Below are 18,510 nucleotides of genomic sequence, written 5' to 3' on the forward strand. Positions count from 1 at the left end.
AAATAAAAAATATTCATAGGTAGAATTGTATTAAAATTACATGTATGTTAAGTAAATCATTATAGATGCTGGACTTTATGAACAAGAATGTGGCATCATCATGATAGACGGAGGAAAGATTGAAATTGTCAATGAACTTGTCTTACATGAATCCATAGTCAGCACTCCTGGTACCAGCAGTCAGGGAGATATATAGCACTGGGGAAATCTGCTGGCAGAGACCTCTCCAGAATACTTAAGAGCAATGATTTCAGTTTGAAGACCAGCACAAGCCTGATTCAGGCATGATCTTCTCAGTCAACTGCTACACATCAAAGAGTTGGACATTGAGTAAGGATGACGGAAGAAAAATTGATGCCTTTGCATTGTGGTGTTGGAGACGAGTACTGAATATCCCATAGATTACCAAAAGAATCAAACAGGTATGTCTTGGAGAAAGAGCAGCCAGACTGTTCTTTGGAAGCAAGGATGGCAAACTTCATATCAACATACTTTGGGCATGTTGTTTGCAGATGGTATTCCTTGGAGAAAGACATCATGCTTGGAATGGTGGAGGGTTAGCAAAAGAGACTCTCAAGGAGGTCAGGTAATACAGTGACTGTAGCTGTGAGCTCAAGCGTGTCAGGATAATAAGAATGGCATAATATAAGGTAGAGTTCAGGTCTGTTGTTCATAGGTTTGTATTGAGTCATGCTCCACTCAATAGCACTTAACGACAATAAAAATGGAAATAATGTTTGATCAAAGTACCTTACTAATTTTCTTTTTATGTACCATTGATTAAACTATAACTCATTGTGACCCTATGAACAACAGATCAGAGTTTTGCTCTCTCCTGTGTCCGCCTTATGATCTCTGATAAGCTCTAGCCGCTTGTCACTCATTGTATTAATCTGTCTTGTTGAGGGTCTTCCTCTTTTTCTTTGACTGTACATCATTTCTAGCATGTTGTCTTTTCCAAGAACTGGCCTCTTCTGACAACATGCCCAAAGGTTTTAAGATGGATGTCCTTGTCTCCAAAGAGCATTCTGGTTGCACTTTTCCAAGAGATACTTGTTTTGATGACAGTGCATGGAATACTCAGTAGTCTCCTCCTGTATTACAATTTAAAGGCATTGATTCTCTTTTTTTGTATTTTGTTGTTGTTGTTGTTGTTATGGACTGTTGAGTTCGAACTGACTCATAGCTGACCTTCCAGTGGGTTTTCAGAGGCAGTATTGCATGGGAGGAGGTTGCCCATCTTCTCTTGTGGAACATCTGTTGGATTTGAGCTGTGTGTGTCCTGGTTGACAGTGAGCTCCTTAACATTAGACCACTAGAGTGCAATTTTGTTACTACTGAGGGGTGATATAATATCCCTCAAAAAGCAAACCCACTGCAGCAGTCAATTCTGACCTGTAGCAATATGTAGGACAGAGTAGAACTGCAGTAGGATTTTCCACTGTGGTAAATCTTTATGCAAACAAACTGCCACATCGTTCTGTCTCAGAATAACTCATAGGTTAAAACCAATGACATTTTGAGTAGCAGCTGAATTTTTTAACTATTTCACTACCAGGTCTCTTGCTTCCTATTAGCGACTTTAGTTCAGATACTCTGTCATTTAATTTTCTTGAAAGTTTTTCAATCCTTTTTTAATTTTCTTTTAAGCAACTCAGTCGAAGACAGGGTCAAACATACCTAATGTTTAGAATTTGAACCCCAGTCTTGGGTATGGATAACTTTTCTTACCTCACATTAAAGGTAAGAATGTTAGAAATTAGTGAATGATTGTAGGCTCTTATTTTCTGTATCTCTTTTCAGTTTTAAAATTATTGTAGCCTCAATGTTTTGTGTTCATGGCAATTTGAAATTTTAATTGTTAAGTTTTGTGAAACAGTATCATGTTCTTCCTCAAGAGAAGTCCTAATTAATGCCTAACCTTTTGTGTAAATGTGATTGTTTTTTAGCATTTTTCCTCTTGTGGAGAATTTCATGTCTTCGTTTTAGAGCATGTGTGCCTCAAGGCATCTTTGGGAGCCTTAAATATCCAAGAGGCTGACTGACCACAGAGTGTGTGTGGGCAGTTCCCTTAATGCATGTCATGCTGTTCTTCCATAAGTTGATTCTGAATTTTTGTTTTCTGGTTGATGAAGTAGCAGACTTTGAATTGACTACCTGCTTAATGTGTCTATTGGCAGTAATGATTGGAAGAAAGTATATAAAAGTTATATCCTGAACAGGATGACTTGTTTTTCTTATTTCAAAATTATCTTTATTATTATTTTAGAATTTAAAATAAACGTATTAAAAAGAATTCTTATGATTAGAAGGCACAGAATTAGCTACCATGAACTTTTTCTTTTCCTCTCTGAAGGAAAAGTTTCTCTTGAGGTGAATTATTGTCTTGAATACCATTATTCAAATTTTTTATATCAAATTTATGTAAAGATTGTCCATGTTTACATATCACTTCCTTGACCAAATTTATGACATGTCTTTTTAGGTTGGATTAATAGAAATAATCTAGCCCAGTTAGCACTGGGCTTCACAGATTTTTTTTATGTACTCAAAGAGAGCGAATAAAGGCAGCATGTAGAAGCTTTCTTCACTATTAATTTTTTTTGAAAGCCTCATCTAGTTCTCATTCTCAATAAGCAATTAAGTATCCTTCAGAAATAGATGGCTATTGGAAGCTTAACTATTGTGAGAGGGTCTAGAAGGAATAACCGTGCTGTGAAGGGTTTCTGTCTCACTCATGCCTTCTCTTCCTTTCTCCTGTGAGCCATCAAAGACTGTAGGAATGGATAAATTCCAGAAACGGATGGTCATGGCTGCGCTCCAAGAGCGGTTTAGCTGACTGCACTGGCTGTTTTACCAGACTGTGTTTATTTCCTTTTTATTCTGTTTTATTATTGCTTTTATTTTTCTCTTTATTTATTCTTGGTGTGGTGCAAGTGGTTTACACTCATCTACTTACAAAAAGGTTGTTTTTAGTTTGAAACACTTCTTCCAACACTGATTTGTTTGTTCTTCTGGCTCCAAAATATAGGCAGTACTCTTCGCCAATACCACAATTCACAGGCATCAGGTCTTTCTCAATCTTCTTAATTCATTCTGAAAATCCAACTTATAGCAGTAAATGAAGCATTTGAAAGTACCATGACCTTGATCAGGCACACCCTAGTCTTTAAACTGTTGTTCTTGCTCTTTAGCTCTATAAAGATGTTCCTGGAAGCAGATTTTCCCCATGGAAGAAGAGTTTGATTTCTTACTGCTGCTTTTAGGGTTGTTAATTTTGAATCCAAGGAAAAAGAAATCCTTGACATCATCTAGCTTTTCTTTTACATGATTTTTATTTATAAACTCAGTTGTAGAGATTTTTGTTTCCTTTATGATAAAGTTTAACTGTAGTAAAGGCTATAGTCTTAGATTTCTTTACACTATGTTTAGATTTTTTGGTTTCTTTCCAGATTCTCTTTATTTTCACTTCTTATTTGAAGTCACATCTAATTTGTAGTTGCAAAATTGTTTTGTATTTATTCCAGTCAAATAATAGGTCCTAGTATGAGTGGTGGGATGTACCAGTTTGTGAGTAGACTATCTAATATTTGAAAATTGATTTGGAGGGGAGAAACTTGTTTATACTTTATTGACATTTTGGTATGTAGATTGTCTGAACTCTAATTGCTGAATCAAACATGTATGTGCTCTTTTGATGGTTTTTTAGGACATTGTACCAGTGGATGCCTCTTATGAAGTAAAAGAACTATATGTGCCGGAAAATAAACTTCATTTGGCAAAAACAGATGCCGAAACATTACCAGCACTGAAAATTAATAAAGTAAGTGAAAAACAGACATTCATATATATATATACATATATACATACAGTCATTAGTTTGTAAATTTTATGATTTATAACAGAATTTGAAGATAGAGTTGTTAGTGGCAGGAATGTTGTATTATATACCATTATTAGGAATTAAAAATATATTTAATTTATAAAAATCATATTTCAAAATCCCATGACTTTGATTTATCCTTGGTAATAATAATTTATTTGAAATATTTAAAAATAAAGAGTGAATTTCTTGGCTTATGAGAAGCATTGGTTTTTAAAAGGCCTAAAGGTAATGATCTCTAATAACTAAAATGAATATCTTTTTTTAAAGCATATTAACCCCTTGCCAGACTCTTTAATTTTCCTTTTTATATTTTTAAGAATAATTCTATTATATACCTCAAAGATATCACTCACAATTGAAAAAATTGCTTAAACCAGACTTGGTAACAGTAGAAACTATTACTTACCATCATTAATTTTAGAAAATTTGAAATGTTGTTATTAAGATGTGCTTTAAAACTAAAATTGAAAGAGATGATAAACATGAAGCAGAAGGAAAAAAAAACCCACTCAAAACCAACCAAACCAACCCATCAAATGTCTAGGCTTATAAAAGAGAGTTTTCAATAGTTGTTATGATAATTTTATAGGAGACTGCAGTTTCCAGTGTGGAATGAAGTTCAACATCAAAACAAAGATTCTTACCACTGGGCCAATTGGCAGCACCATGATAGATGGAGAAGAGATAGAGATTGTTAACAATTTCAGCTTACTTTGTTCCACAATCAACAATCTTGGCACTAGCAGTCAGGAAATTAAAAGACAAATTATATTATGAAATTCTTTCAGGGACTTCTCCAGAGTGCTGAAGAGCAATGATGTTAGTCTGGAGACTAATATGTGCCTGCTCCAGAACTTAGTCTTTGCGATTACTTGCTATGCATCAGAAAGCAGGACAGTGAATAAGGATAACAGAAGAATTTATGCCTGTGAGCTGTGGTGTTGGAGAAGAGTATTGAACATACCATAGATTGCCAAAAGAACAAACACATCTGTCCTGGAGAGGGTGAAGCCAAGTTGCTCCTTCGAGGCAAGGATTTTGAAGCTCTCTCTGACATACTCTGGGCATGTTGCAAGGACATGCTTGGGATGGTGGAGGGACAGTGCAAGAGAGAAGACCCAGGATGAGATGATTGACAGTAAGTAAGATAATGGGGTTAGGTATGTCAGAGACAGTGAGACTGGCTCAGGATAGGGCAAGGTTCAAAGCTATTGTATATAGGGTTGCTGTGAGTTGCACTTGACGAGATGGCACCTAACAACATAACAACAGATTACCTTGATGTGCTTTGCGTTATTATGTCTCTAACCAGAAGCCAGTACATGATTCTGCGTATCAAGGAGAAAGAATTTTGGCATAGACTAGCATAAGTAAAGAAATACTAGATAAACATACACTGAATCAATGATTGAATGTAAATTCAAGTCAGTTAGACTATAGAACATAGAGAATCAGTAACTTTCTCAAAAAGTGAACTTCTTTTCAATATAATGGTTCTCAAAATTGTCTAGTTGACAGAGCATCAAGAAAGCACGCTGATTTCTTTATACAGTGATATGAAAAATGGTTAAGTTATGCTCTATCCAATACCATCTAAAATTGGATTCCCATAGGGGCAAAAGGTGGTTGTTGACAAAGATTTAAAATAGTAATAGGAGGACAATTGGAAGTAAGAAAGCTTAACCCATAAGTGTAATTTTTCATGTGAACAACTGAAGAGGAACGCCTTCCTCTTCCTGGATTTTGCAGTGGAACATAGTGGTGATGGTATCAGTAGGTGCCTTTTAGTCTTCCCCAATTTATAGCAACTCCGTGTGCCATAGAATGAAACACTGAGCAATCATTGCTCTCTTTGAGTCCATTGTTACAGCCATAGTCTCAGTCCATCTTGTTGGGGAGGATCTTTCTCTTTACCTTGACCCTCTATTTACCAGCCTTATGACTTTTTCCTGGAAACTGTCCCAATGTATGTGAGATGAGTTTCACCATACTCTTTTCTAGGAGACATTCTGACTGAACTTCTTCAAAAAGAAATTTGTTTTTTTACCAGTCCATGATATTTTCTATACTTTTCACCATTGTTTCAAAGACATCAATTCTTTCCTCTTCCTTATTGTCCAACTTTCACATGCATATGAAATTATTGAAAATACCATGGCTTAGATCAGGCACACCTTAGTATTTAAAGTGATATCCTCACACTTTCCTAATTTAAAGGTTTTTTTGCATTAGATTTGCTGACTGCAATACATTGTTTAATTTCTTGACCACTGCTTCTGTGGGTGTTGATTTTACATTCAAGTAAAAGGAAATCTCTGACAACTTTAGTGTTTAGCTATTGTACTGGAATATATTGACCAACCTAATTTGAAAATAAATACAGTGCATAGTTTGTCCAGATCCTGTGTATATATCCAGTTGAAAATTAAGCATATTACAGTAATATATTCTTTAACATTTGAAGAAATATCTTAGAAATCTTAACAATTATGAAATAATATAAGAATATTCTTCTGCGTATGAGGCATTCATTGTTTTTGAAAAATTTGTTTTATTTTCTATGGAAGGATCTCTAGTGGCCTAGTGGTAAGAAATTGTACCGCAGTCCAAAGGCACTTGGTTGTGGTTTGAACTCATCAGCTGTTCTGTGGGAGAAGAGTGGGCAGTCTCCTTCCATGTGATTTACTGCCATTGAAAACCTATTGGAGGGTCAGCTGTGGGTTAGTTCCAACTAGACAGCATATAACAACAGTTGCTGTTGAGCAGACCCAGATGCAGGTTGTCTTATGTGCTTTAGAGTACAATAGTGATCTATAGGGGTTTTATTGGCTGATTTTTTTTAATAGGTAGATTGTCAGACCTTCTTCTTGGTTGCTTCTGCATTCATTTAAACCTCCAACCATTGGTTCACAGCCAAGTTTATTAATCTTTTGCAACACTTAGGACTCTGCTGTTTTGGTCTGTTGTTGTTGTTTGGTACCACATAGTCAGAACAGACCCATAGCTGACCATCCAGTGGATCTTTAGAAGCGGTTAATTGCATGGGAGGAGATTGCACATCTTTCTCCAGATTTGAGCCATATATGCCTTTGCATTGGTAGCCACTAAGACAAATGCAATTTCTTGTATCCTACGGCAAAGAGCCTAAATTAGGAATTCTGGGGGTGAGATAAATTTTGTTTAATAAGCCTCCAGGAGGGTTTATTAAAGTTTGAGAACCACTTGCTTTAGGAAATGCTCTCATTAATGAAACTTAGTGTAACTTCGTGTTAAATTTATTAGGATAAATCCATATTATTTGTCATCTGTGCATTGATAGAGTCTGTATAGTTTATTATTATTCTGGAAATGTTTTCTTCATTGCTTTCAAAATTAAACTTCTGAGAGCCTTTATTGTTTTGTTCATAAATACATGAAGGAGATTTGTGCTTTCTTTTCTTGTGTTCTAGGTGGACATGCAGTGGGTGCAGGTGCTGGCGGAAGGTTGGGCAACCCCTCTGAATGGCTTTATGAGGGAGAGGGAGTACTTGCAGTGTCTTCATTTCGATTGTCTTCTAGATGGTAAGTATGTAATTACTTCATCATTACATTGCATGTGGACGAGAAGTTGCATGATGGCTGGGGATTATTGCTATGCTTACTTTGTCCCCGACATTTCACATCTATGACAACTTTGAAAAAACTCTTAGGCCATACTTGAGAGTTCTAGGCCCCACATACAGCTGTGGCTGGGCCCTGGGCTGCCCTCTGAGGACCTGATGGTGACCAGGCTGCATGAGGGGCCGTGGCTGGTAGGTCCTGGGTTATCCTCTCTCATTTGTCCATGACATTTTGATTAGACCACCAATGATGTGGGTGCCAATGAAATAATGCATGATTGTGAACAGAGAGGCTAGGCAAAGACCTAAAGATGCCAAGGAGGTTGGTGAGGGAGATAGGAATAGGGGAAAGACACCACCATCCCCTCAATCCCCATGGACTCTGCAGTAATGAGGAAGGTATCTTAGGAGAGGAGGCATCTACTGTGTGTGCCTTGTGAATTCTGAGATATTCAAGGTTGCCCAGAGGGGTGGTGGGTGACACCAGGCCTGAGGCGGCAGTGGGGTTCCTAAATCTCATATAATACAAATTTCATACAATAACCTGATCTTTAGGACCTAACATTGTTGGTAAGTGAGGCATTGGGTATATTTGTGTGTCGTTGCATGTATTTTTTTAAAAGTGGTGATAGCATCTTCATAGAGTTAGCATTTTAAGACTTAGTTACATCAGTACTGAACACTTACATGTTCTTTGAGATCTTGTTTCCATTTCTTAATTGTGGTTTATTATAGGGAAAACTTGAGGGCTGGAGCTGAGAAGTCTGGGAAAGTTCCAAATGTTGAGCTTCTGTTGTACTTAGGGAAGTATTAACTCTCCCAGCATCTGACATTGAAGTTGACAATGCCCAGGGTATTTACTACCCTGTTTCTGGAAATCAGACTGATACTAGTGACTCAAAGCTTCAGTCCTTCATCACTTGGTTGGTCCTCCTCCCATGATCTCATTTGCATAAATTACCTACTTGTGATCCAGGAGTTCCACCATGAATAACAGAGATATTCCTGGCACTTGGAAAATGACAAGGGCTTAGAAGTTACCTCCCAGAAATGAGGACAAAGACCAGACTTTGCCTTGCTCTAACCTAACCTGCCTTGACTAGAGCCTGGCTCATGGCAACCCTGTATGGAAGGGATGGATTCCTGCCTGGTCCTATACTGTCCCCATGACCTGTGGATTGGACCATTGGGATCCATAGGTTTCCTTTGTCTGTTTTTAGAAGTACATCACCAGATCTGTCTTCCAACCTACCTTTAGTCTGATACTCCACTGAAAGCTGCTTAGTATCAAACTGTGCACAGTGCACCACTGACAGAAAAATGGTGATTATGTTTGAGGTTATTGGACGCAATTGTACCTGGCTTTCCTGCACAGAAAAGAGTTTTACCACTGAGCCACCAGTGCCTATTTAGACCTCTTTGTAGATGAGGCAAAATTCCTCTCTACACAGATTCTGTACCAGATTTTCTCCCAAAAGCCAATTACATCAATTTTTATGAAAGTGCTGTTAAACAGTTAATTCTGTTCTTTTTTTTTAAACAACAACAACAACAACAACAACAAAACTTTGTGTTCTTGCTGCTTCTCCCTTAGAGCTTGCAGCCTGCTGGCTTTCCCTTGAGTTTCTGTGCCAGGTGCCAACTGAATGCTGTCTTGGGAACTCATAAATTTTTATTATGTGAAGAATGCCTACTAAAGGGAAAGTTGAATGTAAAATCTGTCGAGTAACTCATGCTGTGTGTTTTATCTCTTTTTGTGTGTGTCCTGCAGGGGGTGTCATTAACTTGTCAGTGCCTATAGTCCTGACAGCTACCCAGGAAGATAAAGAGAGGCTGGATGGCTGTACCGCGTTGGCTCTGGTGTACGAGGGCCGCCGTGTGGCGATTCTTCGCAACCCTGAGTTTTTTGAGCACAGGAAAGAGGAGCGCTGTGCCAGGCAGTGGGGGACAACGTGCAAGAACCACCCCTACATCAAGGTCCTGAGCAAATATGTTGCCAGTAATTTTGGTTCTGAAACGTGGGCATTTCCTCCATACTGTTTATTCTATTGGCATTGTTAAGATTTTGCAGAGTTGAAACTTGGTTGTTGATTAATATGATTGCGTTCCTTGGTTTTGCCATTTTGATCCTGATAAATATTCATTTTGCTTGGAGAAGTGGGGGGTGAGTGAAGGAGAGGAAGAACATCACCAGATGGATTGAGAGAGTGACTGTAACAAGCAGAAATTTTAAGGATGATGAGGGAATAGAGAAGGTTTCAGTCTGTTGTCATAGAGTTCATGTATTATACATAATTTAGAATTAACATCAGATATTTTTTTAAAAACGTCTGCTATACAATAAGGGAGCTCTGGCGGCTTCATGATAAGAAGGTATAATGCATCCCAAAGGTTTGTTATTTCTAATTCACTAGCTTCTCTGGGGAGAAAGATGGACAATCTCATCCTCATGTGATTTACTGCACCCCAAAAACCCACTACACAGGGAGCTGTGAATCTGTTCCGACTCTACAGTACACAACAGTAATAGTTATGTAATAGGGGGCTCTGGTGGCTTAGTGGTAAAGAGTTACATTGCCAACCCAATGGTTTGAGTCTCTTAGCTGCTTTGTGGGGAAGGTAGGCAGTCTCCTCTCATATGATTTATAGCCTCTGAAAACCCCCTAGAAGGTCACCTCCAAGTCGCTTCTGACTCAGTGACACACAACAACAACTATGCAAGAGACAGTGAATGAAGTGCCGAGAACATAGGGTTGATGACATACCTAGCTCAACCTTTCTGCTCTTGGAGTATAAAGTTTGACTGTAGGAACAGATGCTAACCGTGCAGTTATAGCAGGATGTTATTGTTGGGTTAACATGCAAGAAGAAGAAGAAAAAAAATTGTTTTTATGCACATTGGTTTTCTCTTTTCATATGTAAATATAATAGTTTATCAAGTTTTATTAGAAGTTTCAAAATGCGTTCTTGTTGTTTGGTGCATCAAGTTCAGCATGAATCATAGCCTATAAACAACAGATGTGAACCCTGTCCTATTCTATGCCATCCTCTCTGACACACTTGAGCCCAGTGCTACAGCCTCTGCATTAATCCATCTTGTTGAGGCTCTTTCTCTGTTTGCTGACCCTCCACTTTCCAAGCTTAATGTCTCTTTCCAAGGAGTAACCTCTCCTAGTAACATGACCAGAGAATGTGAAATGAAGTTTATCATCCTTACCTCCAAGGAGTGTTCTGGCTGCACCCTTTCTAAGCAACTCTAATCCCAGTTCGGTTGGTAATGATCAGGCCGAACTACCACTGGTCGGTCTCAAGATGAAAGTAGTTTGTAACTTCTCTGAACTTGTATGAGAGAAATGTTCTTATTTTGATCTTATTTTCATGTTGGAAACGTTATTTTTGTTTTCTTTCTGTTAGATGGTCATGGAACAAGGAGATTGGCTGATTGGAGGGGATCTTCAAGTCCTAGACCGAATTTACTGGAATGATGGTCTTGATCAGTACCGTCTTACTCCTACTGAGCTAAAGCAAAAGTTTAAAGATATGAATGCTGGTAAGACAAAGGTCTGATTATTTAATATGAGACTCTTAGATCTGTCTACTTAGAGTGAGTGTGCCAGATGATTTCCCCAATGCTTACTAAGATGTAAAACAAAATGATGAGTTCATATTAGAATTAGTAATGAATCTAATTCCTAAGGTGGAAGTTACATTCCAACTTCCCCATCCTTGTTACCAGACACTCCACATAACTCTTTCTCTCTGTCTAGAGCTAAATTGGAGCTCACAAGTTGAAAGAACACTGTCTCTTAAATTACTGAATAGCAGACTCCAGTCATAAATTTGAGAGTCACCATCCCAGTCATCTTACCAGTTGAACAGGGGTTTAGAGCTGGTTTCTCACGACCCATTCAAGATGGTAGCTGCAAGCTTGAGGCCACACAACACACTTAACTTTCTAATCTGTTTGCTCCACTTGTCTCTTTAGCCTTAACAATTCACTGAACAATTCACAGAAAAATCTATTCAGGACAGCGGATAGAGCAAATAGGATATATATGAAGAGATGCCTGCGTTGAGTTCTAGAAGGGTTCCCAATTTGGAGCTTCCAGGACACAAAGGACATGATGCCACCCAGAACAGATGTTTCTGCTAGTCAAGAAGTTCTCTCAGCCTTTATCAGCCAGTCCTTTATGACAGGCTAAATCATGCCTCAGTATCTGCTTTCTAGATGAGTCTTAACTTACTGATCTGGCCAACTCTCACTTTCAAGCATGCATTTTAAGTTGTAACTTGAGATTAAAGCATCTCAGTTACTCAAAGAATTATTATTTAGAGGCAAGGACAAAGGCTACCTTACTTAAAAATATCTATTTTTACCCTGTTGTGTTGTTGATTGCGTTTGAGTCGAGCACAACTCACAGCGACCCTATGAACAAAAGGCCTGAAGTCCCTCTGCTACTATCGACATTTATCAAAGTTCATAGAGTTTCCAGAAGCAAGTTGTTTAGGAAGTAGATACCACCCTACAATGGATAAAAATAAATGTAGAATGGAAAGGCAGTTGGTATAAGCCAATCTTGAAATATTTTCAACAAACTAATGCAGTGGAGATGTGTGTATATTCATCGGTTGCAAAAATTTTGGAAGAAAGCTCTCTGGGTTTATGCCCATTCCAAAGAAAAGTGATCCAACAGAATGTAGAAATTAGAGACTAGTGTTACTGATAACACATGCAAGTATAACCTTGCTGAAGGTTATTAAAAAAACAGATGGAACAGTACATGGACAGGGTACTTCCAGTAATTCAAGCTGGTTTCAGAAAAGGCTGTGGCAAGAGGACAGTCATTGCTAATCTCAGATGAAAGCAGAGAATACTAGAAAGATACCTGTGTTTTATTGACAATGCAGAGACACTTGCCAGTGTGGATCATAACAAATTATGGCTAACACTGAGAAGAATAGGAATCCCAGAACACTTAATTGTGTTCATGTGAAACTTTACCTAGACCAAGAGGCTGTTTATGTGACTAGAGCAAGGAAAAACCACATGGCTTAAAATTAAGAATGGTGTGCATTAGGATTGTATCCTCTTTCCATACCTACCTATTCAGTCACTATGTTGAGGAAATCATTTGAGAAGCTGGACTCTATGAAGAAAAAGGTGGAATCAGGATCGGAGAAAGACTCATCAACAACTTCTATTATGCAAATGACAGAGCCTTGCTTGCTGAAAGGAGGAGGACTTGAAGCATTTGCCCCAGAAGATCAAAGACTACAGCCTTTAATATAGATTATGCCTCAAAATCAATAAAACAAAACTTCTCCTATGTTCAGTCTCTGAGACTGTAAATCCCATGGGAGATGATTATTAGTCATCTCTTTCCTGCCAAGCCGCTGGTGGGTTTGAAACACCAGAGAGGCATAGCCTTTGGGTTCACAGCTCAACTCCCTATGGACTGCATCAGTAGAACTCCTTGAGTCACCAGATAAGTCTGTGCCTATTTCTATTAAGAGGAAGAAAAGAGAAATAATACCTGTTTATCCCTGAACTCTGTGATGTATTGATAATTGGAATGACAAAAATCTTAAAATGAATCAAGAACAGGAGGCTTTTAATGGAATCACATGCTCTTCATAGTTTTATAGTTTCTGCCCAGAATGTTTCATTCATTCATTCATTCATTCATTCATTCATTTCTGTTTGGTCCTTTCAGAGAATCTAAGTATAGGGCCACCTTTGACACTTTCGTTTTGTCTTCTGAATTCAAAACTTGTTGTAAATAGCTTTGTGCAGTAACATCTTTGAATGCTGTACTTGGAAACACAAGCTCTAAGGAGCTCCTCACTATTTTGCTGACATGCTTTGGATCACATCATAGGGGAATGAATCACTACTGATAGGTCAGTAATGAATCTTCATTCTTTTTTGCCAGTGAATAATTTAAAGATCAGCATATGAGCAAGGCCATTAAGATGTAAGGGAAAACTTTCTGGGAGAGATTTTTTTTTCCAGATAAGAAATTGACTATGACAAAAAGTGAAAACAAACACCAACATTCTTTTCAGCTTAATCTTTCCTTTACTGCTTGTGATGGATTAAATTGTTTGTGTTTTCCCCTCACCTCCAATCATCCTCATGCCTCATAGTGGTGGAATTAGAACTGACTCATAGCTGATCCTTTAGCAGGTTTTCAGAGGCTGTAAATCACAAAAGAACATATTACCAATCTCTCATATAATTAATATTGCCCATCTCTCATGTAATTAATATATGTTGTTATGTAGTGTCGATTCAGCACTGAACCGTAGCTGACCCTCCAGGAAATTTTCAGAGGCAGTAAATTGCAAGGAAAAAGATTGCCCATCTTTCTCACCCAAAGTAACTGGTGGATTTGAATCACATGCCTTGGGGTTGACAGCGTAATTCCTTACCAGTAAGCCACCAGAGCTTCGGATTAATATATAGTTAATATAATCAGTTCTAGGCTGTTCTCTCATTGGAAGGATTAAGACATCTTTAATACCTACCTCACTGATGGCTTGGTGACAGTTTTCAGATGTATTATTTGAATCACTTGTGGTAACCAGTATCTTGGAAAGGTAGGACAAATTAATTTAGGTCACTCTAGGGCCAGTTAGTATATCTTATACACAGAACATCAATATCCTACAAGATAAGAAAGAAAAATCGAGAGAATATTTTTCAAATTTATGCTTGATAGTACATTGCTGACTAGATCTGAGAACATTTTGTAGAATGGTCAGAGGCTATAATTTGAATGTATTAACAAGTATAGTAGAAGGCTATTTCAGGCCAAGTCAGGAGTAATAACTGAGAAAGCTGAGCCAGAAGCATTTTTTGTCCATAAAGTTACTACACTTTTTTAAAATTAGAAGTAATTCAGAGATAATAGAGAACTATGAGAAATTCAAAGTAGACTTAGTAGAGGCTGTAGCACCAGTGATATCATTGCTAATGTCAGATGGACTGAAAACAGAAAATACCAGAAGAATGTCAATTTGTGCTTTATTGACTATGCAAAGGCATTTGACGGCGTGGATCATAACCAATTATGACTTACTAAAGTGAGAAGAATGGAAATACCAGAACCATTCATTATACGAAACCTCTACCAGATCAGGAAATTGTTGTCTGAACAGAGCAAGGGAATACTACCTGACTTAAAATCAGGAAAGGTGTACATCAGGGTTGTATCCTTTCTCCATACCTATTCAGTCTGTATGCTGAGCAAATCATTTGAGAAGCTGTACTTTATGAAGAAAACTATGGCATCAGGATTGGTGGAAGACTCATCAGCATGTGAGTTATGCAGATGACATAATCTTGCTAAATGAAAGTAAGGAGAATTTAAAGCACTTGCTGTGGAAGATCAAAGAGTATGGCCTTCATTATGGATTACATCTCAACATTAAGAACATCTCACCACTGGACCAATAAGCAATTGAAATGTAACAGTTTCATCTTACTTGGATCCACAGTCAACACCTTTGGTACCAGCACTTGGAAGATCTGGGGATGTATTGCATTGGGGAAGTCTGCTGTTACTCAAGACCAGTGATGTCAGTTTGAAGACCACAGCGCACCTGACACAGGCAGGCCGTGGTCTTTTCATACACTTTCTATGCCTCTGAGAGCTGGACAGTCAATAAGGATAGCAAAAGAACTGACACCTTTGAACTGTAGTGTTGGAGAAGAATACTGAGTATCCCAGTGACTACCAAAAGAACAAACAGATATGTCATGGGAAAGGTACAACCAGAGTGCTCTTGGAGGCAAGCAAAGCAAAAGTTCCTCTTTCATACTTTGAACATGTAGCAAGGCCAGACTGTTCTTGGAAAGGGATATCATGCTTGGAAAGATGGAGGGCCAGCGAAAGAGAGGAGGACCCCCATCGAGATGAATTGACAGAATGGACTCAGGTGTGTAAGTGATGATGAGGATGCCCTAGAATAGCACAGGGCTCAGATCTGTTGTTCATAGGGTTACTCTAAGTGAACTCAGATCAATGGCACCTAAAAATAACAATGGAGATAATTTGGGAGCTCTGGTGACATAGCGCATAGCTAGTTGTGCAGCTAACTTAAAGGCCAAGACTCTTTTGTGTCTCAAATCAACTAATAGTTCAGGGAAGAAAGTTGGGCAATCTTTTGTGTGATTTCTATCCTTGGAAACCCAATGGAATGGCAGCTTTCAGTTGACATTCTGAGTTGACAGCAATGAGAGAGAGAGAGCTGTGATAAGAACTTGGTAGGTGATGGGAGCTTTTCTTTGTTAAGAAGAATCCCAACAGATACACATAAATGTATACTCAGGTAAGACTTTTAACCTAATGTTGTTTTTGTTGCTGTAAGGTGCTGTCGCATCAACTGTGACTCACAGCTGCCTGTGAACAGCTGATCTGAACCTTGCCTGTCTTGCATCTACCTTATCCTGCACCATCTTCATGATCTCTGTCATGCTCAAGTCTATTGTGTTAGACACACTGTCAGTTCGTCTCATTGAAGGTTTTCCTCTACCTTTCACAGCATAGTGTCTCTACCCAATGACTGGCTGGCTCCTCTGGAAAATAGGCTCAAAATAAATGAGACAAATTTTCAACATCCTTGCCTCTATGGAGCTTTCTGGTTACACTTTCATCAAGACAGATTTGTTTGTTCTTTTGATAGTCCATGCTATATTCGATACTCTTTGTCACTGTTACAATTTAAAACCATGGATTCTACTATTATCCTTATTCGTAGTCCAACTTTCAGATGCATACGAAGCAATTGTAAAGACCATGGCTTGGATCAGTCACATTTTAGTCTTTAAACTGATGTCTGCGTTCTTTAATACTTTAAAGAGGTCTTTGATGGCAGACTTCCCCAATACAAACATGTCTTTTGATTTCCTGACTGCTGCTATCGTGGGTATTGACTGTGAAACCAAGTAAAATCAAATTGTTGACAATTTCAATCTTTTGTCCATCTTTCAAGATGCTGCTACCTGTTGGTCCAGTGGTGACGATTTTTGTTCTCTTGATGTTGAGATGTAACCCGTGTTGAAGGCTGTAGTCCTTGATCTTCTGCAGTAAGCGTTGTTTAAAGTTCTCTTCACTTCCTGCAAGCAAGAGTCTGTCATTTCCATAATTCAGGTAGTTGATGAACCTTCTTAGAATCCTAATGCCACATTCTTCTTTGTAGAATCAAGCTGCTTGAGTTATTTGCTCAGTATACAAATTGAACAGGTTTAGAGAAAGGACACAACAGTAATGTATGCCTTTCCTGATTCTAAACCATGCAGTGTTTCCTTGTCCATACTGTTTGGATAGCTGTTTCTTGATGTACGTCTAAACACATAAACACAATTAAGTGTTCAGAGATTCCCATTCTTCTCATTGTTAGTCATAATTATTGTGAGCCGTATAGTCCAATACCTTTACATAGTCAAAAAAACATAAGTAAACATCTTTCAGGTATTCTCTGCTTTCATCCATGATACACCTATCATCAGAAATTATTTCTCTTGTGCCACAAACTCTTCTCAGTCCAGCTTGAATTTCTGACAGTTTCTGGTCAAGCTGATTGTGAATAACCTTCAGCAAGATTTTATTTGCGTGTTATTAACAATATTGTTTGATAATTTCCACTGTCTTTTGGATCACCTTTTCTGGGAACAGGAACAAATATGAATCTCTTCAGTCAGTTGGCCAAGTAGCCGTCTTCTTTGTTGACAGAGACTGGTGAGCACATCCAGTTTGCATCTTTCTCCTGAAGGACTTCAATTGATATTCCATCAATTCCTGGGGTTTATTTTTTTGCCAGTGCCTTTAGTGCAACTTTGACTTCTTCTTCAGTACTGTTGGTTCTTGATCATATGCTGATTCCTGAAATGAATGGTTTCATGTTGACAGCTTCCTTTTGGATAGTTCCCATGTGTATTTCATCCATCTTCTGTGCATCAAGATTTTGTCTGTGGAATCCTTTAGTGTTGTAACCTGAGACTTTCATTTGTTCTTTATTTTTTCCAGCTTGAGAAATAGTGAGCTTGTTTTTCCTTTTTGATTTTCTAACTCCAGGTGTAGATTGGCTACATTTTTGAAAAGAGAAGTTGGAGAAGCTGAATATCAGCAGTCAAAATTAGAGGCTGACTGTGGAAGAGAACATTAACTACATATATGCATGTTCAGTGTCAAGAAGAAAAAGATTCTTACCATTGGAGCGATAGGCAACATTTTGATGGATGGCGAGGATATTAAAACTGTCAACAGCCTTATCTTGCTTGGATCCACAGTTAACACACTTGGTACTGGCAGGCAGGATATAATGAGACGCATTGTACTGGGAAAATCTGCAGTTAGGGACCTCTCCAGATTATTGAGGAGTAATGATGCCAGTTTGAGGAATGCAGTGTGTCTGAATCAGGCCATGGTCTTTCCATCCTCTTGCTATGCATCTGAGAGCTGAACAATGAATAAGGATGACAGAGAAAGAAGTGACACCTTTGAGCTGTCGTGTTGGAGAAGAGCACAACATCCCATGGATGGTCAAGAGAACAAATAGATAATGTCTTGGAGGGGGTGCAGCCAGAGTGCTTCTTGCAGGCAAGAATGATGAAGTTTTGCTTCATATACTTTGGACATGTTGCTAGGAGGGCCTATTCGTTGCAGAGGGATTCAATGCTGGGAATGGTGGAGGGTTGGTGAAGGAGAGGAAAACCGTCAACCAGGTGGACTGACACAGTGACTGCTGCAGTGGGCTCTTGCCTATCAGGAAGTGTTAGGTTGGCACAGGAATAAAACAGGGTTCAGATTGATAGGGTCATTGTGAGTTGTACACTGCTTGATGGCACATAAAAACAAGAATATGCATGTTCAAATTGAAGTTGAAGAAAATTTTAAAAATTCCATAAGAACCAAAGTAATGACTGTGAGTATGTCCCAACTGAGTTTAAAAACAATTTTAGGAAGGGGGCTCTAGTGGCAAGAAGCTGCACTGCAATCCTGAAGGTGTGTGGTTTGAATC

The 18,510-nt window shown here is 38.4% G+C and overlaps 1 protein-coding gene across 1 annotated transcript in view; it reads left to right on the forward strand.

Annotated features, from left to right (window-relative positions):
• Positions 1 to 18,510, forward strand: part of PAPSS1 (3'-phosphoadenosine 5'-phosphosulfate synthase 1) — a 168,553-nt gene that overhangs the window by 91,188 nt on the left and 58,855 nt on the right. Inside the window, exons 6-9 of the mRNA XM_006881106.1 lie at positions 3,710 to 3,823; positions 7,336 to 7,447; positions 9,257 to 9,462; positions 10,900 to 11,035. Of these exons, the coding sequence (XP_006881168.1) occupies positions 3,710 to 3,823; positions 7,336 to 7,447; positions 9,257 to 9,462; positions 10,900 to 11,035 (568 nt within the window). The remainder of the gene's footprint in view (positions 1 to 3,709; positions 3,824 to 7,335; positions 7,448 to 9,256; positions 9,463 to 10,899; positions 11,036 to 18,510) is intronic.

This window comes from Elephantulus edwardii, unplaced genomic scaffold, assembly GCF_000299155.1.
Source record: "Elephantulus edwardii isolate Elephantulus edwardi_28Jun2011 unplaced genomic scaffold, EleEdw1.0 scaffold00012, whole genome shotgun sequence".
Taxonomy (NCBI): domain Eukaryota; kingdom Metazoa; phylum Chordata; class Mammalia; order Macroscelidea; family Macroscelididae; genus Elephantulus; species Elephantulus edwardii.